The sequence below is a fragment of the Aythya fuligula genome, chromosome 8, assembly GCF_009819795.1.
Source record: "Aythya fuligula isolate bAytFul2 chromosome 8, bAytFul2.pri, whole genome shotgun sequence".
NCBI lineage: Eukaryota > Metazoa > Chordata > Aves > Anseriformes > Anatidae > Aythya > Aythya fuligula.
The window spans coordinates 22152887-22180502 of NC_045566.1; the positions used below are offsets into that span (position 1 = coordinate 22152887).

General features: G+C 39.8%; 1 protein-coding gene across 2 annotated transcripts in view; it reads right to left on the reverse strand.

Moving 5' to 3' along the window:
• Window positions 1–27616, reverse strand: part of KIFAP3 (kinesin associated protein 3) — a 71897-nt gene that overhangs the window by 19042 nt on the left and 25239 nt on the right. The window contains exons 11-19 of one of the 2 annotated variants that reach the window (XM_032192007.1): window positions 21263–21363; window positions 16372–16480; window positions 15047–15159; window positions 13935–14100; window positions 13600–13725; window positions 13113–13211; window positions 11605–11690; window positions 2565–2754; window positions 1579–1698 (exon numbers count right to left, since the gene is read on the reverse strand). In XM_032192007.1, the coding sequence (XP_032047898.1) occupies window positions 1622–1698; window positions 2565–2754; window positions 11605–11690; window positions 13113–13211; window positions 13600–13725; window positions 13935–14100; window positions 15047–15159; window positions 16372–16480; window positions 21263–21363 (1067 nt within the window). In that variant the 3' untranslated portion in view covers window positions 1579–1621. Of the gene's footprint in view, window positions 1–1578; window positions 1699–2564; window positions 2755–11604; window positions 11691–13112; window positions 13212–13599; window positions 13726–13934; window positions 14101–15046; window positions 15160–16371; window positions 16481–21262; window positions 21364–27616 lie in introns of those variants that run through there. The other variant, XM_032192006.1, reaches the window with a different exon arrangement.

The window sequence follows — 27616 nt, forward strand, 5'->3', positions numbered from 1 at the left end:
ACACTTCTGTAAAGTTTTCCTATTCTTGTATTGTTCAAAAAAAAAGAAGTAAGGGACATTAGCGTTTCTGCACCTACATTTCAGATGAAAACCAATAAAACTAAGGGACTTTGTATTTTAAACAGGTTGGCTTAAAACTTCTTGGAAAGCAGAGACAATTAAAAATAACATCTCACTATCTTTCTACCAATGAAGAAGAAATTACATTTTCACTCTGAGGCTGGAGCTGCTGCTGCTTAAAGTGTCTTCAATCAGGAGTGCTAACATTCAAACCATAGCACTCGGTTACGGCTCACAGGAATTTATATGAAAATGAAAGCACATGGATATCATCAGCTGCATATAATACAATTACAGTTAAAGGACATCTGTTGTTATGCACATTTCAACATAAATTAGGGTTTTGTACTTTCAAAGCAAAGACGACACTGAGCTGAAGGTAACTTCAGAAATTCTACCAAGTTTTCGGTGCAGGTTTAGATCTCTTTGCAAGAGATATTGGTATACCTTTGCAACAGGGACTCATCTTGTCGGCAGAAGACTCGAGAATTGTTATAGCTTGGTGGGGATTTGTATTATGAGTGAGCCAGCAGTGCAGGCAGTTTCTAAAGCCACCGTGCCAAAACTCTAACATTTCTGACTGCAAAAAAGATTTTTTATTTTTGTTATTTTTGACCAAGTAATGCCATGCTGTTCAGAAACCCAAATGCCTACTCCAGTTGGTACAATAATCCATAGCCTTTAAAAAAGGAGTACTATGCGTCCCTCCCCAGTCCTATCTCAAATCTATAAATCTAGCAGAGTTCAGAAGCACGCCATGACTGGTGCTTGCTGGAAGGAACTTGAGAAGTGAATCTGTATCTTGAATATAATCAGTTACTCTTATACATTTGAAAACAAAAGCACTTTTCAAACATCTGCAGAACATATCATTGGAAATCTGCCTCTCCTTCCTGGTCAAATATCAATTCCAACACAAAAATCTTTGTTGAAATAACATTGAGCCAATAACATGAACGATTAAAAAACAGGAAATTCAGTATTACTGGTGACACTCCGTCTCTAGCTCATATTGTTGGGAAAAAAAGTGGTCCCGTGAAATAAGCAAAGGTTTAAGACTTATAAAAGGAGGACTGCAACAAGCATGCTGTCATGTCTTTAACTTAGGAAGCCTGAAATAGACTTGATGTAATCAGAGACCCTGGTACTGTACTACACACGGCTTACACTGCTAACCTTGAAGGACCAGTGCAGGAAAACAAATCCAGTGCTGCAGGATGTAACCACGAAATAAATAAGAATCCTTAAGTTCTGTTATACTTTGAGAATGAATTTTGAAATTCTGCTGAGGTCTTGCACATTTCTTTTCTCACAGCAACTACAAAGCAAGCTTACAGGTTTCAGTGGTTTTGTTTTTCTTATTACTATCCCTGCAAATTCACCCAGAGTCAGAGTTTTGTGACTCATGCTTCATAGCAAAGGATTGGACACTTACATGGAAAAAGAAGAGAAAAAGACTCAATCCCAGCAATTAAAAGAAACACACGCACACAGAGTCATCCAGGGGTTTAAAAAGGATATAAAAACCACACGTTTGAGAGCACAAGCCAACTCCTAGTTATTAAAGGTTATGAAAACTTTTATCCAGTGCGCACATTATTTGATGAGCATCTCCTGCAGGGCTTTTTGAACCACTCTCTGAAAGGGGTGGCAAGAGAAGATACTAGATTAGATACATCAGTGTCTCAATCCAGTATGGCAATATTTAATGCTCTTACTAACTACAAATCTTTACAGAAGGAGAGAGCAAGCAAGCAAATTTCACATGAAAACCCCTAGAACCATGCCACTATGCACTATAAGTAAGAGTAAGCAAAATTATGAGCAACATTTTTTTCCTTTATGAAATATACGAGGGTTCATCTCCAATTCAATTAAGAGAAGTTATGTTTTTAAGTTTTTATTCAACTTCTTCAGATTATCAATTAATAACACTTTTTTATACGATGATCTTTAAAACAATAGAAATTCACATGCTTCCCTAGATATATGACAGCAATATTATACAAACAATGATTCACAGCATGATTGCTGCTACTAAGAACATACACATTTGATGTGGCTCAAGTCAAATTTTGCATTAAATTCTGCAAAAAAAAATCTGTTACAGAAGTAACACATAAGACCAAGCAAAATTCAGCATCAAATCCCATAGCTGTACTGCTCTGTGAATGTAACAGGAATAAGAAAGGGTTTGTGTTTGGCTAAGTAAACAAGCTATGGACATAAGAGACAGCTGTGAAGGAACAAGGCTGGACCACCTTTATTTAGATCAGTAATCATGCTCTGATTACTCTGATTAGCTAAGGTAGATCTGTTCGCATTTCTAAAGACCTGTCACACTTTGTAAATTCATGGATATACAGTACTCAGTCCTTCATTAACATCCTAACAAGGGCAAACACATCCCTGGCTAGTATTCATCAATGCTGCTGACACACAACGGTAACAAATACCAATGGGGCAGCAATCCCCGTGCTGAATACTAACACGTGCTGCCTTACCTGCGTTGTAGTAGAGGTCAGGTCTTTCCAGAATGTCCCCTTCGTGGATGTAGGGCTCAATACGATCGTCCCCATACAGATATTGCTCGCTGTCATCCATCTGCCGACTCTCCACCATCTCCAGCCACTGAGAGTTGTGCCATCGAAATTTCTCACTCTGGATTTTTTTAGCCCATTCCTCATCGTATTCCTGTTTAACAAAATCACACAAGATTTTAGAATGAAGTATAGAGAAAGACCTGTTTGGTTTAACAATAATTTAACATCAGCAAAAGATCCAAGTTTCAGTGCTCAGTGACTTAAATCCTCTATTAAGCCTACAGAATACATCGAGCAAAAAAAGGTAATGATTTTGCAAAATCTATGCATTATTCTGTTTTTGTACACGCAACACCCGTACAATATTCCCTTGATGGTTTTTAGCTTTACACTGTTCAGAAAAACCTCCTGCTTTGAGCATAGGACTTCCATCACCTTGGTCTCCTCACTTGGAGGATCAAGAAGAGCCAATTACTGCCAATTTTAGTAATTAAAGACTTCAGTAATTAAACACTAACACTGACCAAATACACAGTCTGATCTCCTAAGACAAACATTCGCTGTGACAATTAGTTACTAGAAAACACAACAAAAAAAGGCTGTGATAAAACCAGTAAGTCTTTATTTTATTTGAAGAGCTCCAGTAAAACAGGATTTAATTTCCAACTTCTTGTCAAATTTCGTAATAGCTTACTATTTCTACTATCGAACACCCACAAAAACAACACACAGCATTCATTAAGAGGTTATGGGAACCACAGACAAAGCTAAAGCTGGAGAAGAACTTCTCCAGAGTGCTGAGTGAAACAGGATATAAGTACAGGCCACTGCGGAAACAAAAGGCAGGCATGAAATTTCAGCCTGGATTACAGCCCGACTGCACTCTAATAACATGATATTGGGTATAAAGGCGTACCAGAAGGAAATGACATAGCCAATGGTCACCGTGCAATCAGCTGTTTCGAAGGGAAGGCTCCTCTAAGCAGACCCGACTATATGGGCTGTTGATTACTACTGAGCAATCACAGACCTCATAATCCTCAGATTTTCAATATGACTGGAAAAGTAGGGCACAGCTAGCAAAGTAGGAACTCATGAACATGTGAAAATTGCAGATGTTATCAATTTGGGAAGATCGACAAATAACGAACAATGGCTATTACTTTTTTAATCAAAGGACTGTGACCAAGAGCAACATTCATAACCAAAAAGTGGTTCCTACTTGTGGGAAGAAATATCCCTATGAAGCAAGTCCCGCTGTATCTACTTCACTGTCTTCTAAGCTAACTAGGAAGGAAACAAAACTGAAAATCATATGTTAACCATCTTGAGAGTTAAGAAATGATCTAGACAGACTTTCCTTGGAGATCTAGCTGGAGAAGTTTAAGGTTTTTAAAATCCACTTTACTTAAGCCCAGAAGGGGAGAAAGAGTGTTCACACAATTAGTGACAATGTCTTGGCTGCAGAAGTGGTAATTTCTTAAACTGCTCCAGCTAGACATGCAAAAGCTCATCTGTCTACAACTCGAGGTCAAAAACCAGCAGCGAAGACAGAGTAAGTTGGCTAAGCAGCTCAGGTTAAACCTCCAGATTCCCCGTGGGCTCAACTTGAGCTTTGAACTTAATAGTGAAGCTACCTTGTCTTTACTGCTGTTAACCTGACGTAGGTAACGCCTCCTGTCCTTTGCCTTTTCCATCCTTCTGACTGTTTGATAACGCAAAAACCAGCTGGTTCAGTCATTCTGGCAGAGGATTCGCTGGCATTGCCAACGAGTCTATCTGGAGCCTTAAAGATTTCATGGGGAATCACGTTGCATCGCACAACCACAAACCATTATTGTATAGCAGCGGGTTTTTAAGCTATGTTTTACTTGGAGGAATGGCAAGGTTGTTTCTCTTGGCTTAAAGCAGAATGTGAACTCCTTTTTGATGGGACATCCACGCAAGCACCTGCAATTGTGGGGCTCTGATCAGTCTGGGGCATTATTGTGAATTTCTCAGATTCCACCCCTGACCAGCAGCAATTACGAGACACTTCTAACTCCCTTCTGCACCACTCTGGCACACAAGCAGTTCTGTTCGACACCTAGTGTCTCGCATGGCTTCTGTGCACAGAGCAAGCATCATCTGCAGGATCTGTAAAGGTTCCCAGTCCCTGCTGGCCTCCAGCAAAATTCCAAGTTCCTGTCAACCATACAGTAATGCAGCACCCTTTGGGAGGAAGACAGACAAACCAACCCTACACCTTATACTGTTAGGAAAAAGAACTCCGAGAAAAAAAAAGAACTTCCCCAAATTGAAAGCAAAGTCCCCTTGGAGAGGTAGGCTCATTGTTGTAATTTGTAAAATAACCCATAAAAAAATGAAAGGGCAGGAGTTTCAAGGATGATATCTGACTAGTATCTTGGAAACATCTACTTTGCTGCATCTGCCAGAGCTAAAGTGTGGGCTATCAACCCTCAGCAGTCGTTAAGGCTTTAAAGAAACACCTTGTAACTGCCAGAGATCGGACTGGAGCCTTAAGAAAACCATTCCCAGAAATCATGATTGCAAAGCAGTGAGGGAAATAAACAAACTTAACAAACAGCAAATTAGACAGATCTGTGGGAAAGCTGAATTCCTTTCACATTACCTTGTTTACTTTTAAAAGTTCCCAAAAGAAGAAAAAGCCAGTAGCTAAATCCCTCATTCATATTTGTCATAAGTGCACTTGGAAAACATGTCAACCTTTCCAAAGTCACAGCCCCGAATGAATCCCACTTGCCCAACATCACCGTCTGAACTGGCTGGACATTCGCCACAAACAGATGTGAACTTACTAGCCTTCAATCCTTCACAAATTAACTAACATTTCTCAGACCTTAACTATTTTTGCTTGTTTGTTCTTCTTTAGACAGCAACAAGAGCAGAGTATTCCTATGTATTTGATGTTTTCTATCTTATATTAAAAGGCTCCAAAATCTCAGGTATTTCACCTCACTTATTTATCTATGTTTTTGGAAGACAGAATAAGCAACTGATTGGCAAATTACTAGTTACGAGACTGAACATAGTTTCACGCTACCTATAAATCACAAGTTATCAAACTGTTTGGCTATTTTATTAATTTTTTTACTTGCATTTCACCATGAATGAGCAATAAAGACAAAGATGTGACCACACCAGACTCAGACGAATGATCGGTTATGTCAAGAGTTTCATTCTGGCAGCAATCCTAGGGAAGGACGATTTGCAGTAATCTAGAACAATTTACATAAACTCAGCACAGAAAAGATCATTTAAGTACTGTGAGATCAAGGGTATGTCTGTAGATTTTCCATAGAAATGTGCAGAAACACCACTGGGTAAGTGATTAATGGAATAACATCAGAATGGAAGAAAAGCTGTAAATGCAGGACTACAGCCAAAAGGCACAAAGAAACCAAATTACAGAAATGTAGGGCAAAATGCTTCCCTAAAACACAGTGAGTTTTCCAATAATCCTATATTCAGCTATAAAAAGCTTTTTTTTTTTTTTTTTTAAATATATGAAGTTCACCTTCTTTAAACTAAGGAATTCCTGCAAAAATGAAACCAGAAAACTAAACATTGCAGAGACACAAACACAGGTTTGTGCCTTCCAGCATTTTTAAACTTTAGCCCACTGGAAAAGCAGTGGATGGAATGTGCCTACTCTCCACCCCACAACCACCCCCCTCCTCAAATACAGCACGGCCAGTAACATAAAAGGAGGAATCCTGAACGTTGATTTTATTCTCTTTGGAGCTCCCTGACATCACCGTTTTTAACATTCGGTTTCCATAAATCCTAAAGTGTCATAGAAGATGTATGGTTCGACTCTGCGAGGAATGTGCCATCCTTTTTGAAGTTCTACTTCCAACTTTGTTTACTACTGAACCATTGAAATATTATGAAGCGTTAACTGGCCTATTATCAGAGCGTGTCTGTTCCCTATCAGGGGTCCCCTTTGTCACTGGCTTCCGTCACACCTTGTATCTGATTAACACACTATAGGATAACATAGAGCTACACAGATCTGCTTTGTGTTCTCTCACAGCTGATGAAAAACAGATTTTCCTTTTCACTTTAATGTGGTTGCCCTTTAATTGGGTCTGTAATAGGGTTCATTTGATGCGATTCCTCATACTAAACTAAAACTGCTATACAGTAAGTTGAATGTTCATTATGTTTAAGGCCATAGCTGGTAAAGCGATATGTTATATTCTTCATTATTTAACCATCCCTAAAATACACAGTTTACATGAAAGGTTAAATTAAACATTTTTTAGTTAAAGAAAGATTTATCTTGTCTAGTAACCCAAAGTTAGGCATGTAATTTGAACTATGTGCCTCTATAAACCACAGATAGAAACAGATGTTATGGATCACCTTCTGCAGGTGTCTGTGACACCTACCTTGGGGTAAGTAGCACCAGAGGACAATTCATTCACAGGTCAAAAAAAAAAATCCTTCTGCCACTTAGACCCACAAAACTCAGTCACTTCTCTGCAATCAGGCTCATCACTAAATATATTCTGATGGGAAGCTAGCAGAAACCTATGATATGAAATTAATGGCAAGGTAGAAAAAAGAACGAGCATTCATGCCTCCTAAATTTAGGTGCCTGCATAAAAAGCACACTTTCCACATGGTTCCTACATTGTCAATAATTAAAAGAGGTTTTTCCTTAGAGAAATTTAAGGTATCTCATTGGCCAGTTGTTATGGAAGTGATGAAGACCACTGGCTTGGCTCACCTTCCTAGCTTTTCTATTCCACTGAGTAAGCACCAATGCTAGAAGGTAACCCTTAGGATAGGTTCATGTGAAGACAAAGAATCAGAGCCCACCTGCCCTATCCAATGCCCCTCTGTGTGGCTGTTCTTCTAGTCCAGGTAGAGCCTTTCCTGCTGGATGCACACTCTTTGCCACCAAAAGGTACTGGCACCAAAGTGGACTGATTTCATATTTCACAACGCAGGAGTTGACCAGTGAAAACTCACTTCAACAGTTCAGTCTGCAGCCTCACACCCTAGCTGTTTTCTGCCCACTTCTCTGCATTCAGGATTGTTACAAGGTAACAGAGGAACAAGACACATCATGAACATAGGAAGTCTTAACAAACAAAGGTAGAACCTCTTTTCCTGCAGTATAGCACTCTTCATGGATGGAGGACACCAAGTGGAGTCAAAGGTTATCTATTTTCAGAGCACACTGACATAAAGCCCACACCAGATTCCTGTGGTCTGCTCTTCCTTGATTTTGAGAGCTGGTCAACATCTTGCACAGCTGGCCCCAAATCCCTCAGAGCACTGAGGGTCCACAGCACATTCCTAATTCTTAGGTGAACTTCCAGCATTCCCAACAAGGAGGATTTGTGTTGGGCACGTGGCTAATACAGAAAGATGCAAGCCATTCATCAACACAGCCTTCTGTATGAAAAAGGTTATTTGGCTTTCGTTACAAATACTTGGGGAAAACAATAAAGGCTAGAAAAAACACCTTAAGCATGAGGTCCTTCCTCAATCACATGGACAGTGCTGTAGCTATCCCTTTGCTTCTGCAAAAAGCACAATGATCCACTGCAGATCATATGGGAAACAAGATGGTGCCCTGGACCTGGATTCAAAGCTCTTAAAAAAAAAAAAAAAAAAAACCACAATGAACAGGAAAATGGGGGAAAACTGGGGAGTGGAAAGCGTCATTAGACCAAAGTCTAGAAGATCTTGCTATGGTTAATTAAATGTGCTTTGAAAAAATTAGAAAAAAAAGCATTTAACAGCAATAAGGGAGAGCTAGGAACACAGGATGAGAAAGATCAGACATTAATAATTCCCTCAGCTCATGGTAATGCTGTCTGAAGCAAACAGAATAAAACCTTCCTAAGCTGACATTTCTTTCACAAGCATCAAGAGCAGATGGTCAGGCTACTGAATCAAAGGAAACGGGAACTTCATTTGCCTGAGAACCCTACACCAAGTGTGGATTCCAGGCTTTCAGCTGAGCCGTGGGACCTGTCCAGTTTTAGGTGTACAAATAAATACCCTAAACTAGCTGCTTGGTGTTAAGACTGAGCATACGACACAGAACTGAAGCTCTCCTAAATTATCAACGCAGACAACAGCAGTATCTTGCATCTACCAGTGCAAAGCCAAGACTCCCCAGAACACACTATGCTAAAGCAACACATCTGTTTCAGTTCATCAATGGCAGAGTCCAGCCAAGCTATATTAAACAAATCATCACCAGTGTAACATTTCCATAATTTCTGTGACAATTACTTTACTACAGAAAGCATATCTCCCCTAAGGCTTATAAGGCATCTGATTTTCTTCAGTGTTATTTCAATCACACTATATAGAGCTTATTGATGAGTGAAAGAAGCATTTGTCTTCCCCGAGAAGAAATTACTTTAAAATCTCTCTTCTCCATCATTTGCTTTCTGATTTCCATCATCAGAGGAGCTAACTCTGTCAGCATGTACGGAACAACAAGACTGCAAACTTCAGTTTTTATTGTTGTGGATTTAGCACTGATAAGAAATTTCAACGATCCTAGAGATGTCTGTTCAGACACCTCAGAAGGCACTGGCAACATAAAACTGCCACACAACCGAGCGTCTGTGTTTACAGGCTGCTTTACCGTACCGCCTGAGCTAAATGGTAGAACACCTATCAAAATCCTCAGGTTTTGATAATTTACTGTTTCATATATTCTCCAATCACCATCTGGGATATGTTGCCTTCATTGCCTGTGATTTTTTTTTGTACTGGAAGATGGTGTAAAACCAGCCTGTAACATACCAAGAGAGAACCACTACTTGACTGTTTTCTGTCTTCCAGAGAAGAGGGTGTGTTGTACTTTCTGTTCACCGCACAGGCATGGTGTTAATTATGGTTTATGCAACTTCTAATCCAACAGCTAGATGATAAAGCTGCAAAGACCTTCACAGAAAAGTACCTCTAACATGCCAAAGAACATAATTCTGTGTGGCACTGCTCCAATATAGTTTACCACTGTATGAAATACTCCCAGTATGTGCCTGATGGCATTTCCCTTACTCCCAATATCAGCAGTACCAAATCATTTCCTCACCTTATTCTTTTCTCAAGGCCCTGGAAGCCCTGTCCAGTGCTTTTCACAAGTTCAAAGATCTCCTCTCCATCTACTGTCACAGCACTTTTTTTTTTTTTTTAAAAACATGCAGCAGAAAGATTACCCCTTCTCAGGAAGGAAGGACAAAGAAGCCAAGTAGATATTACTCAGAAGTTAATGTTGAATGTGAAGCAATGTACTTATTCTTCTGGATTCTATAAAATAAACGTCGCTCAATAACACTACTAACATAATAGGATCTAGGAACATAACTACTAACATGATAGACTCTACTAACTCCTAGCATAATGGGATAACTCTACTAACTAGAATCTACTGAAAAATTAAGTGCCAGATTGCAAAGTTTCCCTTTATGAACTTAACAGCCCCTCAGACACCTAGAAACTGCACTGGCTCCAAGGGAAAATAAGACGTGTTGGAAACACTTGCCAGTGTCCAGCCTCACCCAGTGGATAAAGACTTTCTATTTCAACTGGAGATGTCTCTGGAAGTGATTGATCTTGATAATCTGAACATAAAACCCATCAGAAATAAGTATTAAGTGCAAATTCATCTTAGTTGAAATTGTGATCTTAATGAACTCCAGTGGCAGCTCTGCCACTCACTAGCGGGTCATGATTGTTTTTCCATACCTCTGTGAAGCAAAGCAGAGATGGTAACAAGAATTCCACCACAGAAAATGTCATTTTGCTTTTTGCTTTAGAAGAATATTAAATTAAGAGATATTACTAATGAACAGAAAAATACAAAAGATTATAGTACCATGCAGACCAGAATTTAGCTCTTATATAAAACCTTTCAGAGAACAAGCTGCAGTATGCATGATCCCATTGAAGAAGAAACTAGGTGGCCGATAGCAAAAGCATTACAGTAGTCAAATATTTTATTATTATTCTTGACTCACAGTTAAACTCTTTGTCTATAAGATTAAATTTAATGAGGGCTACTCTACATCCAAATGATGTACAGTCCACATAGTCCTAAAACAATTCTAAAAGATGCATTATTTTTGTCAATAAGTCAACCAATTAAACAGGCTAGGAGGAATTTTAGCAGTGAAACACTACTTTTACATGGAATCTGCATCACAACGTTTTTACTTTAGTGGAAAACACCACAGGAAATATTAAAGCTTCTAGAGTCAAGGATCCCTAGAAGTAGACTATATGTGGTATAAAAGCTAATAAAGCAACAGTGCTTCAAAATTCAATATTCCTTTTTCCCTCAAGGTAAATTCAGTACAAAACAACTGTCCTGAAAGTTTATTCTGATCAATGGATAGTTAGACAAACTAAGTCACGTAGCTAAAAGGAGATCTATCCAATAGTTGAAGACAGTATTAAAAACTTCAATGTTATACTGCCTGCTCCCCCAGCAGAAAAGCCAGCTTTAGGATTACCCCCCACATTTTCTTTTTGAAAAAAAGAAAATACTGGCACCGATCACTGTAGAAAAACTGAATAAAAGCTGCTGGGTAACAAGAGCCATTTGTTTGGAAAACTAAGACAATGAAAGGTTGGCATACTTCTGCACTGTGATTAATTTTAATTTTCTTTAAGTAAAAAAGCATTCTTTAGAAGTGTTTGTAGTGAATAGTTAACTCTAAGTGTACTTCATACACTTAAGCATGATTTTTCATAATTACTTTTTCATATAGTTAAGTATGACTTTCCAAAGTATACATGCACTTCTTAGAAGTTTGGTACACAGCCTAGAATAATGATTGTTATTGACCTGTGAAAATTCATTTTTTCCTATGTGATTAGGAAGCCGCACATAAAAAGTATTTTTACTTTGCAAGTGCAAAGTATTGGTATACAGTTATGATTTCAGAATTATGTCGTGTAAAGAGGTTCTTGAAGGGCAGATGAGAAAAATCAGACCTACCGCTATAATATCCAGTGTGTTGTCACAAACTTTGCGTATCTCAGCATTTTTATCATGCATCAGGTCTATTAGATATGCCGGAGCTTCTGGAAAGAAACTGTTAAGGATAAAGGCTAGGTCTTTTGCACAGCCTTCCTCCAACTTCAAAATTTCATAACAAACTGTAGCGAGGAATTTTCTATCACATTTGAAGTTCAGCAGCCTTCCCACCACCAGTTTGTTGTTTGTTGTTGGTGGTGGTGTTTTTTTTTAAATCACATTTTAAGATATCCAAATATCCTTCAAAAGTTGTGAAGAAAAATTACTTGTCCCTTATAAAGTAAATACATTCTGATCTGCTAGGGGAAATCCATGCACCTGTGCCTTTTTGACTAACATATGTTAGTCCATTTCTGTGGAATAGTTTAATCTTTTGAGAATGTTACTTTCGTAATCTTTAGGGTGTTCCCCTCTCTCAAAAAACATTCCAGTGTACTTGTCTCAAAAAAAAAAAAAAAAGTCAGGTGCAAATGATAAAATTATTAACAGACTTGTTCAAACTGAATGAGAAAAGTGTTACTTGAATGCTGATGCTTTACTATTACAGATATAAACAACATTTTCTTCTCTAAAAACCAGGCACTCGGGAGTCCAAAGAGGGACAAAGAACACCCCAACGAGCTATTCAGATATTCCACAGAGCCCAACAGAAGAAAAGACATTAATAGATAGTCCTTGTGTTGTTAGTAAAGTAATCATGAATCTGCTATCCTTACAAGGGTCCCAATCAACTTACTCTTCATGTTTCAATAAAACTTAACATTCATGTAAGAACTACAGAGACAAACAATGCCTCCTTCCACAACTTTTGGATCATTTGAGTAAGCTCAACATCAAAAGTGATTAAAATAATAAGTTGTAATGACTGAATAGGAGTTACAAGTACCATATCAAAAGTTGAACAGATCCACAACATGAGGAAACCAAAGAACAGATTTAGTCACAACAGTCAAGTGAAAAAAGGAGAAAGAGGAAAGCCAGGAACAGAAATCAAAGTCTAGGTACAGGAAGAAGCTAGGAGACTTATGCTAAGCATAAAATTTGAAGAACGGTACAGTTCTTCTTATTATTTATGGTATCCAGAGTGATGCAAGAAAGAATGCTACTGAAGTACTTTAATGTACTTCAAACTATGCAATATATACATATAAGAGTGCAGAGAAAGAAGTTTATCTATGTTTTAAGTTACTTTTTCTATGGACTATGATTGGCAAAACAAGTCACAGCATAATTAAGGTTGGATAGGAAGTGAAGGATCCAGTCCAATTATACCCCTGCCCTATTTCAAAGCAAAACAAATTTTAATCTGTACTATCCATCCTGCAGTCCTTCCACATGCCCAGGCTGTGTGGATTTTTCCTTCAGCTGAAATAAACCATTTACCAAGACCTCTGAGACAAGAGGTTTACGGGCCAAACATCAGTAAGTTAGCTGCTGTGATTCTAGATGTGTGGCCATTAAAAAGATACGTGTTTCCTTGATAATGACATCTCTGGTGGCTTGGTGAAAGACCATCTGATAAAAGACATAGATGATCTGGCAGACAAACTCATCATCTTCCTGCTGAGCTGTAAGGGGAAAAAAAAAAAAAAAAAAAACACAATTTAAGATCTCACAACTAGAAGTTCTTGATGCTTAGAGAAAGCCCAGCTCCTACATGTCAGCTAGACAGTTCAGTGGTATGCATGAGACTTCATCACCTGACAGTACAAACTGTGTGCCTCTTTCCCTGCTCCAGTCAAATAGAAAGGTTACAGATTGCAGCTAGAGCTATGGAGGTATTAAAAAAACAAATCCAAAACCTCTAGGTAAACATCTCTTTAACAATAACGGAGCAATTGCGCCTCCTTTTATATACAAAACACTTAGCCCTGTCTTGCAAGAGAAAATGAATGGAGCATTTGGTTACAGCACAGCTACAGCAACAAAACTTCTCTGAAGGACAAGACAAAATACCATTTAGAAGCTCAATGAGCGCAGGAATGATTCCAGACTTGGCCAGTAGAGCAGCACAAGAATCATCCATAGAAACAGTTCCAATCATTATCACCACTTCCAAAACGAGGTCATCCTCTGCAGAACCTGGAAGACAAAAGGCAGAAAGCGTTACCTCTTCAAAGCCCTTAGTCTTCTGGCAGCTGTATTTTGTTTCTATATATAATGCTGTTATTCAGTGTTATGCTTCCCCAAACAACCACAAGTTAGAGGTGAATATGCTCTACTCTGAAAGAGCACTCTGTAAGTACTCTTTGAGAGACTACTTCGAAAGACTAATCAACCTTTGTACAGACCTGGTTTCAGTTTATCCTTGAGGTATGGAACGAGTTTGTATTCTTTCAGCACAAGTTCCCAATCCAGATCTGGTAAGGTCAAATTTGCAAGTGTTCCCAGGCATTCAATCACAAATTCTTCCTCTTCATCATTCGATATTTGAGCTGCTAAGTCACCAACATAATCCTAATGAAAACACAGCAGACAGATAACATATTACAGGCAAACTATCTGGGGTTCTGAAGGACCCACCACTTGGTCAAATCAAAACTAGTTCTCCAAAGAAAGCTAAAGGAGGCTCTTCTCTTGAAACAAGGGCTAATAAAGCAGATTCACTTTCAGTTGAAAAACACAATCCAAGCATGTCAGCATTCTTCCTCTCAGTCCTTTCACTTTCAGGAGAATGTGAATCAGGTATTCAGGTGTTCCAAAAGAAGCTACTCTACTGCACACACTAACAAAGTTTGAAAAAACTATTAGAAAATAAAGGAATGAAGAATGTGAACACCATGCTTTCTTAGTGACAACAACAATGCCATCTTCCCTAAAGATTTTAAAGAAATGACTACAAGGTTTTCAAACAGAGAAGAGTCATAAATTTCACTTATTAATTCCATACAGCTTTAAGACAATTTGATATTGAGTTCTTATTTTAACAGTACACTTAATTTCCACAATAACAATGATGCCCCCCCCCTTTTTTTTTTGAAAAGGCAGCTTTACATGATTAACTGAATAATAAGAACTCAAAATTGTTAGAATATCCACTCATACAGACCACTTGGCCCAGTGAGAAGCCCCTTATTTTGCCTTCTAACTCTAAAAGCAATTATTTAGAACAACCATTAAATGTTACAACATGTACCCCAGCAGTTGTTTTGCTTTTTGTTCCTTTTGGAACAGGGTTTTATTGGATGGAGCTTAGGATGCGTTTTCCCTGTAGTAAGAAAACCAAATCCTGATCTATCAACTGAGATACCCTCCTAAAACAAAACATAAATACTAATCAGCCCATAACAGCCAAGAAAAATCAAACTGGGCATCTGCAAAGCCATAATACAGCAGCTCTCCAAAGCCTGACTTTTCCAGTAGGAAGAATCAGAGATCATGTTAGGGAACAGGTAATACTTACAATAAACAGGTTTTTAGTTGGCCCATCATGTTGTGAAATATTCCTGATCATCTTCATTAACAATGGGTCCTTAAATTTCAAAGCCCGTTTCATTAGCATTTTCAAACCATTTCCTGAAAAGAAAAACACTTAGGAAGTCCTCCAAATAAAAATGAGAAATGTACTTGCCTATCAAAACAGAAGAGCAAAAACCCAAAAGTTTAAATAGAAAAAAGTGAAAAATCTACACAAGAACTACTGCTTCTTCCAAGTTTAAGAAAAGAAGGAACTACTCTGTATAAATTCTATAGCCTCTGTAAAACAACTACACGTACTGGTGGCACACTGCTAAAAAAATTAGATGAATGCTTCAGGTATTTCTAGTTATTTATTAAGATCAAGGTTCTAGATCTGAACCGTTGTCCTATTGTCAGTGGAGATGCAGCACAACCATTGGTACTAGTTCAGAGACTTCTCCCTCCACCCTAGAATAAATGCATAATTGTGGTTTTACAAGATCATTTACCAGTCACATCGAACTGTGTGTGAGAATGCACATACAGACATGCAGATCTGCAGTACGTGATTGCACAGGGCAAGTTGCACTGTTATAGTTATGTTTCCAGAAGATCACCTCGCTCATCTAGTAAGTGCTACAACTTGATGTTTTTTTCCTTTAATATAAAATTGGATCTACCCCTTCTACAGAGCTACATAGAGAAATCTGAAATTGGATTACTCACATCAAAATCCATTGATTCAATTTTCCCTTTTAAAGTCTAATAAATTATTTACAGTAGTCCACAGTGAAAATTTTGAGTACAAATTAAAGTAAGAGCTACTAAATAATAATGTGCCACTTAAAGCTGCTAGGATGAAAATAATGAAACTTAATGAGCAAGACAGAGAGCTACTGAACAAAATGCAGACATCTATCTATGCCACATAACAAAATACCAGAATGTCAGAGAAGCTCAATTAAAAAAATAATGGAAAGATGGTAGTGGCAGATTAAACATCAATTAGCTGGAGGTGGATTTTAAGCATCAGGATGAACAAAACCTTGATCTCTTCATACATCCATGTTTTCCTAGGGTAATGTCATCAGTATATTTTAGAGAACTTCATGCATATATGAGAGACATGGGCATACATCGCTACTTGGTTTCACTCCTGCCACCAAGACCAATTCTGGGGAGGATATAGTAATTTGTTTGCAATCTTACCCAAAACAGTTTCATTTTTTAGAAAATATATATAAGTTTATAAACAGCTATGTATTTGTTTTATACACATATATACACACACACAAAAAAAAACAAACACTAAAATCTGAATACGTTTACCTTCACAGATAAGTTGCACATTTCTTTTGTTAGCAGCAAGATTAATACAGAAAGAAATGAGTTCCAGGTCAACTCGCTCATCAGGACACTCAAAGAGCATCTTCATTAACTGCCAAGAAACACAAGCACATTTAAGCCATTAATCTTTCCAAAGCTTTAGAAGAACAGTATTATGATGTCAAGTCCAGTATTTATTTTTAAATATTCAGCATTTCTACAGGCACAGTGAAGTTATAAAAGTCAAGGGTACAAGACGTATGGTTCCATTATTTGGGGATAACAATGCACGTACAGAGTGCCAAAAATGGCAGTCACTCATCACCTTAAAATAACTTGGGTTAGTTACATTTTATTGCTGCCACTGAGGGTTTTTTTTTGTCTTTTTTTTTTTTTAGTGTTATTTAAACTTGCGAATGGATAAATTTGTTTTCAAAGGTTAGGTAGACTTTATACAGAAACAAGTTAGTTCCATATAAATTCAGAATAATACCTAGTTGTTTAATAAAATTATGACTCTAAACAGATACTTAATTGCAAAATAATTCTATTTTGCTTTCAGATTACTCTGTTTATAGTGAAAATGTGTTGCATCTGTAACAACATGCTGTACCTCTGCACCTTTAATTCCTATAGCAGAACATGGCCATATATCGAAGACTTCTCAGCAGTAATCCCGTGGGTTTTTTTGGTAACAGGAAGAAACGACCTAGGTTAACGTAAATAGACAATTGCCTATAATACTGTTCTGACTGCGAATTCCCAGATGATTCCTCAGCAAATAACCTATAGATTGTCATCGTTTTATACACCTGGAGGCTGTATTGTCCATTACATCTCAGGCATTGTTTTGTTCAATAAGAACGTTTTGTGAAATGGCATATTGAATATATGAACATGACTCTACATCCGTTTCATTCCTTTGTTTCCAACCGCAGAGCAGGCAAGTTGCACTGCTTCCCTACTGAGGGGCTGTAGGATATCACCCTGCTTGCTCCTAAAACCTGCTCAGTTCATAAGACACGTCAAGTTTACAAGGCACTGCAGTGTGATGACAAGACTGAGATTACTAGAAGTAGAAACAACTGAACCTAAAGATAAGTGAGACAAAATAAAATATATTTAGCTCAGCTTTTCTCAAATAGGGGTGCAGGAAGAAAAATGCAACTAATCATTATGTATTTGTGTGCTTGCCCCCTGGTGGCAAGACGGTTTGTAATGCATTAAGCACTAGAGAAAGTGGGTAAACAACCTATTTAGGGAAAAAATTAAAAACAGGAACAATAGGATTGCAGGAATTTCACTCTGAAGTATTTTTGTGCAGCAATTCAGTATGTTTACATATCACGAGATAGCAAGCTGTCAATTCCAAACAGAGCCCAAATAAAGCCATACGTTTTTAGGTTACAACAGTTATTAATCTTTTTTCCCTGAGACTTTCACATACTGATTTAAAAGCCATCACTGATTTCTTCCTCCCTTTCTTAAGAAGGTAGAATCAGATTTCCTTACGCTGTTTTAAGAACTTATAAAACCTGTAGTTTATTAAATCCGTAAGCCTGACAATCACGTAAGACTGAATTAACCAGAGAAGAAAGTTGCCACTTAACAAGTAGAACATGAGCATTCAAAAATCACCCCCTGCAACTCTTCTGTTACAAAACCTTTAAAAATAGATTTTTAAAGCCCTTCAAACAATTTGAAGGGAAACATTCTCATTACTTACACAATACAAAATCTGTGGAAATTAGATGTTTAACAAGGGATTACACTGTTAATTACTGAGCTACTTCTCTATAAAAAGGAAAAATATATCCAGTTTCAATTAAAGCTGTTCAAATTTTAAAATAATAGTTTCGTACGAGCTCCATGTTTCCCATTATGTCTTCATTTAATTTGATTGCTTCTTGTGCCACTTCAAAAGGAAGAGTAATTGCTGCCAAATAGGAAATATTAAAATTAAATTTGTTCTGCTTTTACTATGTCCATTGTCATCTTTTACTGATTTAACAGGAAGGCAGTAAAAAGACTGCAGCATGTGCAATGAAGAGGCAGTAGTGTTCAATCAGACAAGTCCCATATTGAGTATCAGATACCACAGACCAGGACTGAAATCACTGTGTCTAGACTCTCTGGCACCTGCCTTCACTTATTTACCAGTGACCAGAGGCCAACCCCCACAGCTCTCTGCTCACATACACCTCTGTCCAACCCCCTCCCCGAGCCCAGCTCAAACATCTTTGAATGATTATGCCAGAACTGCATGCCTCAGGAATCTCTTCTGACCGGCTACTCCCTAACTCTGCTGTTTGAAGTGATGCTCTGGTTTCTGAACTTCAGCAGATAATGGCGGACAGGAGCAAAGGGTGCTGTCAAGAGAGGACGTTTACCAGCATTAAGCTGAAAAGAAGCTTATAGATCAAAGAGGGGCCAAACAGGACAACTGTGGTGGAAAACATGTGGGTAGCTGCAGAGAACCTTGCACACTGCTCTGCGGTAAAATATTAAATATCACCATGACATCACTGCCTAACCATGCCCTTTGATTGGCCAGGTTATTACCAATAAATGCTTTTATAAGCATCTGGATGGCATTTGCACCTATTTAAACAAAACACGCATTGCTGAGGTCTAAACAAGAATGAACTGTTAATACTCACTTTTAACTGTTACTAGAATAGCACCCACTAACTCCTTCAAGCCACAAGGATGTTTACCTGGGACAGCATGAGAAAGCCCTCCTCAAGCACCTCACATGTTCAAAAGACAACAGGGGATGGATTTTCTACAACAGCTACAAATCTGTTAGCGAGCATTTGCCAGTTTAGATGTACACCTTTCCTCAAGGAGACAAAGCCACTGAAGGGTATGCACTATTATTAAAGAGAGAATTCAGTTTTCTGGGATAGAATCAGATAGCAGGGAGTCCCTGAAAAAGGTCATTTTCTTCTCTTGATGCAATGTCTACTTCCATGGTTTTTGCTGCCTCTGTTTTCCTTAACAATTGTCCTAACTTTTAAATAAAATCTCCAGTTGTCCAGCTTGTCCTTTTTGAACAGCCTGCAGATATCATCTGTATATTACATCAGCCACTAAAGAATCAATAGCCATAGGTATTTTTCAAAACTTGCAGTTTTATCCAAAGTCCAATTAAGGCAGTGGAATTGTTTCCTGTTCCAGCAGGCTCTGGATAAAGCGCTACAAACACTACTTTGAGCAGCCACTGCCCATCACAACAATGATGTTCTAAAGCTCAGTGTATGATTTCACTGAAGATCCACATCTCCTTATGTTTGACGCTGGGGATCTAAGATGCTAGCCAAGATTCCCTAAAAGCAAATCATAACTGAGCCTTTAAACACAGTGAATTTGTTTGGCAGGTGACTGTTGAGAACAAAGCAGGTCCCTTGTATAATGCAAATATCTTAACAAAGTTACTTCTGTGACAGAAAAAGTAGCCAGTAGGATGTTTGCAAGAACATTTGGTAACATACACTAATTATTCCCACCAGTTCTCCCTTCTCTTTTCTCCAAAACCCTCCTGTATTTGGAAAAACATCACAATTTTTGTCATGAAATAATGACCAGAAACATTCTGAATTTTTTCCATGGCAACTTCCCATTCTAGATGTATTTGATGTTAAAAACATGTTTGGCAGGGAAGAAAATACAATGGTGCAATTCTGAAAGAGCTACCAGAGAGCTTTCTACATTTATGCAACGCAGGCTTTCTCAACGCCAAGCCTCATCAGGACCGAGAGAGATTGGTTAGAGAGTATTCACTGTTTGTTAAAAAACATGCTACAGCCCAAAATCAAGGAAGTACACATAAAATACCTCCCTAAAAGCATGAAACAGTGTCTGTGCATGGGTCAGAGACTATGGCTAGAGATAAAAAGTTATGAAAAAGTGTAGCCTGAAGGATCTGTGAAGAGCCCTCTATAGCCCTCATGTCTCCAACTGTTGTACACGCCTGCAGTTGGAAAAGGAATTGTCATGCAGCAGTGCAACACTGCTTGGCTGGTTTCCAGTTCATATCCTGTAACACAGGAGACACTGAAATTTTGATACCCAATGGGATCAGAAAAGAATAGCTTCTAAAACAGCAAAGGAAATACTTTCCATGAGGTTCCCTAAGGATCTACTATGCACAAGTTTTCATCTCTTTCAAGTATTCCCAATCTTCCACAGAAATTTATTGGGTCCCCTGAATTTTTCACCAATTCGATGTATCTCAAGGCTCAGCAGTACTGATAAAAATATCTGTCACCCGACCTTTTGCTGGGGACCATCAAAACACAGCAAGAACAGTCAGACTGCCTGAAGAGTAGGTGGCTCACTACTGACTCAGCAGCATCATGCCTGTTCCCATTCTCACCTGTGGGTGTCAGTGCGAGCTCTGCTATAAGTGGGGAAAAGATGTGCACACAGCAAGATGCATCTTGACACCTCTAAGTCCTACAAGGAGATGCTGAGGGAGCTGGGTTTGTTGAGCCTGGAGAAGAGGAGGCTCAGGGGCGACCTTATTGCTCTTTATAAGTACATTAAAGGAGGCTGTAGAGAGGAGGGGGTTGGTCTGTTCTCCCATGTGCCTAGCGACAGAACGAGGTGGAATGGGCTGAAGTTGCACCAGGGGTGTTTTAGGTTGGATATTAGGAAGAACTTCTTTACTGAAAGGTTTGTTAGGCATTGGAATGGGCTGCCCAGGGAAGCGGCGGAGTCACCATCCCTGGAGGTCTTTAAAAGACATTTAGATGTTGAATTCAGCAATATGGTTTAGTGGAGGACTTGTTAGTGTTAGGTCAGAGATTGGACCCGACGATCTTGAGGTCTCTTCCAACCTAGAAATTCTGTGATTCTGTGATTGGGACCTCATCAGCCATAAAGCACATACCTGCGGGATACAGTCTGTGTAGGCAAACATCGATTTGAAGCGATCGTCCATGCTTATGTGATACAGAATGCACATGGCTACTTGTTTGTAGTTTTCATTTGCTAGAAGGAAAAACAAACAAACAAACATTAACAAGATTTGCACTTTAAGTACTATAAATATTTAAGGGGAGGAATGAAAAGCACAAAAATCCTAATTAAGGAAGGGAAAATTTAAAACAAATGCAACATTTATGAAAGGGTTTTGTCTGGCATATCCAAGCAAACAATGTCTTTGTGCAAAGAGGGAACAAAGGCAATGCCAACTACTCCCTCTTTTCCCAGCACCTCAAAACATTTCCCTAGTACCACTTTGCAAGGAATCTATTTTCTGAAAGGAACACTTATTAACGATGGACCATCCAGAGAAAGCCTTTATCACATCCCAGCTAGGAAATTAAATACCTAATGTAATGCTGGTTTAGTTGTGGATATTCTTGTTGAAACGATAAGCTTGTCTCAAAGTGAAATACCAAAGAACGCATCAATGTCACAGAGATAAATAAGAACTACTGCTCTAAAAAGTGTCGTAGAAGGAAACCAGTGCCTTTCACGTAAATCACACACTGATTGTTTTATTATCCTAAACTGCGGGTGCCTTGTGTTTCATACATTTCAAAGAAAATAGTATATTTTATTTGCACGTTAATGCTTACCAAATATTCTAAAGGAAAAAACAAATCGAAGCAACTTACATGAGCAAGCTATGAAGTATTTAACAGGAAGACTATAAAAACAGCTTAGACAAATGCATAAATGCTTGCTAAGAAAAACATAGATATGCCTGGTCCTGACTCTCTGCTGAAATTTGGACTGAGCACTGTCTTGAGCTCTCCTCTAGCCCCATATTAGCAGGATACTGGCTATATATGGGATAACACATACAACTGGATGTTTATATTAGTTAGGCCAGTATGTAATAAGGTCACCAACTCAGAATTAATTCACAGGTTTCATACAGCTCAGAAATATCTTACCTCCCACTTATACTTCAGTTGGACCATCTCTCGTGCTTTGGCAAAGCATCAAGACCTCAAAGAGCAACCAACCCAAGCCAGTTAAATCTTTCATCTGCATACATCATTGGGAACTGGAATTTCCTTTAAGCAGCAAGGATAAGTTGTCTTTATCCTGAGAATGCACATTTTGTGTCTCTTTTTAAAATTGAATTACCAGAAAAACCCATGAAACCCTTCTGGCAGTTGCTATAAAACAGTGAAGTATTCTTTCCTGAAGTATTCTTTTCCTAAAAAACATAGCTGACCTTTTGGATCTTACTGGCAGATCACCTACCGAGGGGAGGATGAGGAGGGTGAGAGGTAACAAAATAAAAACACAGAACTTTTATCTCAACCTTCCAGAAATTTATCAGCTAGGTAAAGGATAATGACGAACTTGAAAGCTGATCAGGCTATTATTAAAATAAAAGCAAAGACTATGCTAAAGCATATAAATTCTGTTTTAAGCAAACAAAATGAAGCGTTCCCTGTCTTTTGTGCTTCTCTGGTGACTGGTCATCTTACCTACCTATCAACTTGTAGTGACATAGTGATCCAACAAGAGCATGGGGGAAAACGCTTCACTATGCATACAGCTAAAGGCTTCTCCTAAGCAAATATAAAAATTTAAAGGGTAAATTATGCCTTCAAATTTCATGGGGCTTGGGAAAAGCTGTTTACACTGCTCTTAACACTTCTTTCCATGCCTCCATTGAAGGCTCAAACATTAAGACTCAAATTATAATTACACTTCGCCAGGTAATGCAGGAAACGCTATGTGAAGTAAAAGGTAAAGCAGAATAAGGGAGGAAAGTTGGCTCCCCAGTAACATGGAAAACAGACTAGAGGCAAGTTGGGCCAGATCTTCAGTGGGTACGAACTGGAAGGCAGCCAACGAGAAGGATGCTACTTTATACTTGCTTAACCTCTACCCTTCATGTTCCCCGCCTTATTCTTGCAAATGTTATTTGTGCTAAGATAAAGCATCGGTTAAGGTAAATCCATACATTCTGTAGCAATCATAGTTTATTTCCTGGAATTTGTTAATATTACGAGCTTATTCGAAAGTAAGACAGCCACAGTAGCAGTCAAAGCCTTTTATGTCCAACCTTTCCTTGAACACCCCCAGGGGCGGTGACGCCACCTCCTCCCTGGGCAACCTGTCCCAGTGCCTGACTGCTCTTTCTGAGAAGTAATGACTCCTCATCGTTTTACTTGTTGAAGAGCAGTGCTCTTTGTTCAGTTCTTTAATTCTTGAAGAGTAGGAGCATGATGTTTCCATTTTTCCACTCCCCAGTGACATCACCCCACTACCAGGATTTTTCTGCTGTGATGGAGGGAGGCTTGGCAACTCCATCAGCCCGTTCCCTTAGGACCCTGGGATTCTGCTCATCAGGTCCCGTAGACCTGTACCTCTTTGGATTCAGCAGCTGGTCTTGAACCCGCTCTTCGCTTACACTGGGTGGGACTCTGCTCCACCAGCCTCCATCTATGGGGTCAGGGAAATGAAAGATGGGGGAAGCCCATCTACCTGTGCACACAGAGGCAAAGAAGTTGCTGAGTACCTCAGCCTTCTCCACGTCTGTCATTACCAATTACTCAGATATAGAAACTCACTCCTAATATAAGAAATTAGCCAGCTATAATCACTCACACACTACTGTTTTCACCCCTCGATTTATTTTCATAAATGTTAAAGGCGCATGGTGGTTCTTGGGGACTCCTCCTGTCACCCCAGCGCAGCAGCCCCAAGGGAGCTGGGGCCTCTCTTGGGCTCTTCCTCGAGGCTCTGCGCAGAAGGGCTGCCACCTCTCGCACAAGGCCTGCTGGATGGGAAAGAAGCACTCACACAACCCCTGACAATTGGCAAAGGTCTTTATTGCCACGTGGCTCCAGGCTAATGCCTGGAGTGGAGCCTGGGTGATGTGGAATAGGGAGCTTGCCGAGCCCTTCTGCACAGCTGCCGGTGTTCCTTCAGGACACTTTTCAGAGAGCTGCCGGCGGAGTCCCATCTTTGTTGTGGCTGAGGCGGGTCCACTTCCATGGGTTCCTCTTCATCTTCTGCACCCACCTCCATGGGCTCCGCGGGTTGAAGGACGAGCCAGTCCCTGGCAGGGACTGCCCACACAGGCTGCCTTCCACTGGGCATATTTTCTGGCCACGGTGCCGCACCAGGACGCCTGCCAGTTCCGGGCCTTGGGTCCTTTCCATTCTCCGCCTGATTGTCACTCACGGAGTTCCTGCTGTCATCTCTCCCTCGGCCACGGCTGGGTCCCGCATCATATTCTGACCGCTGGGCACGGCTCCGCTTCCCGTGGCCCTCCAACCCACGCTCTCCGTCATCACTGGACCTCCGGCTAGGCCCAGGCCTGCTGCTGCTGTCCGTCCGAGGGGCTGGTCTGCTCCCCACATCTCTTCGGCTCCAATGATATTTATCAGAGTAGCCTCTGGGCCGGGCACCAGACACCTCCTGGGCACTGCTGGTTCTTGTGCTTGAGGTGCTGGCCCTCGACCCATGGCGCTTTCTCTCAGAGGCAGACATCCTTCTCAGTGGTCCCAGGAACAATTTCTTGTCCTCGCACTGAGAAGGGCTGCTGCTCGCCTCTCTCTCTTTGCTCTTAACTCTGGCCTTCCTTCAGCCAATGGCTTTCAGAAGACCAAATCGCTGAGCAAGTGGCGGGCCAGGGCCAGGGGGGCCCCTTTTATAGGGCCCGGGCCAAGGGCGGGCCCGCTGGTGGCCACTGTGACCTCGGCAAAGCTCTGTGATGGAGCGGCCCGTGCAGGCCGAAGGCGCCTGCCTTGGGAGAGGCCTGGAAAATGCCCTCATGTGGAGCAAGGACGAGGGTTGGGGGGGCTGAGGGCCCCCTTTTCTGGGGCTGGCTCCCCCCCAGGCCATTTGGCTTGCCAGAGAGAAAGGCTGCCCCATGCAACCCCGCCTCGACCCGTTTTTTCTCCAGATCTCCAAGTGTCAGAGTCTCTCATTAACAAAAAGAAAACCCCACCAATGAAACCAAACCAGACCAATTCACAAGGCTAAAGTAGTCAAAACTGAACATCATCACTGTTCATACCTTGCAAAAGTTTCTACTGCTCATTTGGTAAAAGTCTGCAACACGCACGTGGTGTGGGGGGAATAGAAATCACATTCAGAGCCTGGACATTTTTGCCTGACCAGGGAAAAGCCAAGGATGTGTTTAATCAACAGGCTCCAGCACTCTCTTCTTCAAAGAGAAAAAGACACAACTTAAACTTGATAAAACTCCTTACAAATAGCAAGTGAGGAATAAAGGTAGGACACCAGCATTCCTCTAAAGGAAGAAGGAACATGAAATGGAGTTAGAATTAAACACATCCTTTACACACACACACACACTTTGTATTATAGAGTACAACATGAGTGCACGTCCAGTGATTTCCCTACCTGCACTCCCAGGTGGATTACTGGTGTCTTATCTCTGTGCCCTGCAGTACACCCTCTTATAAACCATATGCTTGATTCACGGGGCGGGGTTAGGAGCTTCAGCTGAGAGCAGGGTCCTCTGGTGGGAGTCGTTAGATATTCCTCGACCTCTCAGTAACACAACAGCATTGAAATAACAGGACTATAGAACTAAACTTAAAAGAAAACAGTGGAAGCACTTCAATGGAAAATAACAAAAACAACAAAAGAAACCTCCCACTTCTATCAGTTCTCACGTAAAACTGTGGCTACTCATGAGCCAAAGAATAAAACACTTCAGGAAAATCAAGAGGTGCTTGTTCTTTAGCACAGTCACAATGATTTAATGCAAATTGTTAATATCGTGCTAATATCGTGCTCAATGAGAAAGCATAGAGCCTATTGGAAAGTTGATTGGAAACTGTGCATTACTACTTTGTCTAAAATTAGGAAGAGAACAGATTCAACAGCTACAATGCTATGAACACTAAGCATCATCTTGCAGGCTAAAGATGGTGTAAAAAGGTAGGAAGTGACAGACTGAAGAAATCCACCAATAAGCCAAATGCCATCCTGTGACACTTGGGCTTCATTCCCAAAAATACCAACTGCCAGCTACTGACTATGACTTGGACACGTTGGTACCAAAATCACCTTTTGGTTTTGTTTTATACTCATCTGAATGATGAATAAAGCCACAGGTAAGTCCTTGCTCAGAAACATGGCTGCAAAGATTTCAAAGCCTGCCTATTACCTGGCCAAAGAACAACTTTCCAAAGCATAGAAGTGATACCTTTTTTGCTATTTGTGACCACGGCTGAAGGCCACACATGAAAAAGCAGACACTGCAAGAAAGGCTTCCTTATGGGTTGGTACAGTAGGCACCAATTATTCCCCTAACCAGAAAAAGCAAGAGAAAGAGAAGAAAAAAGGTCTTTGCCAAATGTGTTCATAAAAATCACCAAAGTTTTGGTGGGGTGCCAGAAAGTTGTGGCCTACAAGCGCTAGTAGTTTTGAGTATCAAGCATTTTATGACTGAAGGTGGAATAGCCAAATGGCCTAAAGCAGTAAGGGCAGCCCTGGAAAATAATGGCCTAGTCATTATGGATTCTTCTGGTATTTATGGCAATAAAACATGAATCATAATGAACTCATTGGATATTAAATGTGGGGGTCACAAGTACTTTGATAGGATTTCCAAAAGAATTTACCATTAATTAACCAAATAATTATTTGAAAGTGTTACTGAATTATCCTTAGTTCTTATACAGCCATTCCAGAGAAATTGGTCATTCCCAGCTGAGTGCAGTTAATGCCTTAACAAACCGGTCATTAACTGCAGTTACTGATTTTGTGGGAATTATTGTGTTATAAAATACACTCAACAGTTTATAGAAACAATACTTAGATTTTTTTTGCAGCTGTAGTTCAGCTGGAGCAGCTGGGATGGAAAAATATCAGGTCCCTCGGGCTGTTTTCACAACTAGTTTTCTGCAAATTAGAGAGGGAAATAAATACACGATGGGTTCTGAGTTCAAAATGGCTTCAGATTTTTAGCCTTTGAACATTAATAAGAAGCCATGTGCCAGTTCTGCGGACCAGCGCCTGAATCCTAGGTTTCATTCTTACTGAGGTTAAAGATCGAATGGTACCAGTAACAGAAGCTAAAGAAAAAAAAATGATTTCTTGATAACAAGATCTGGTCCTAACATTATAGTTGAGTTTGTGAGCTTGAAATGAAGAGATCCTCCGTTCGCTCCGCAATAACAAAAGAGAAACCCTAAAGCTGTAAAACTGAAATGCCAATTCAAGTTTCAGCAGCAGCATTCAGCTTTCAAATGCTAAAGTAACAATGAGAATATAAATTATGGATTAAATT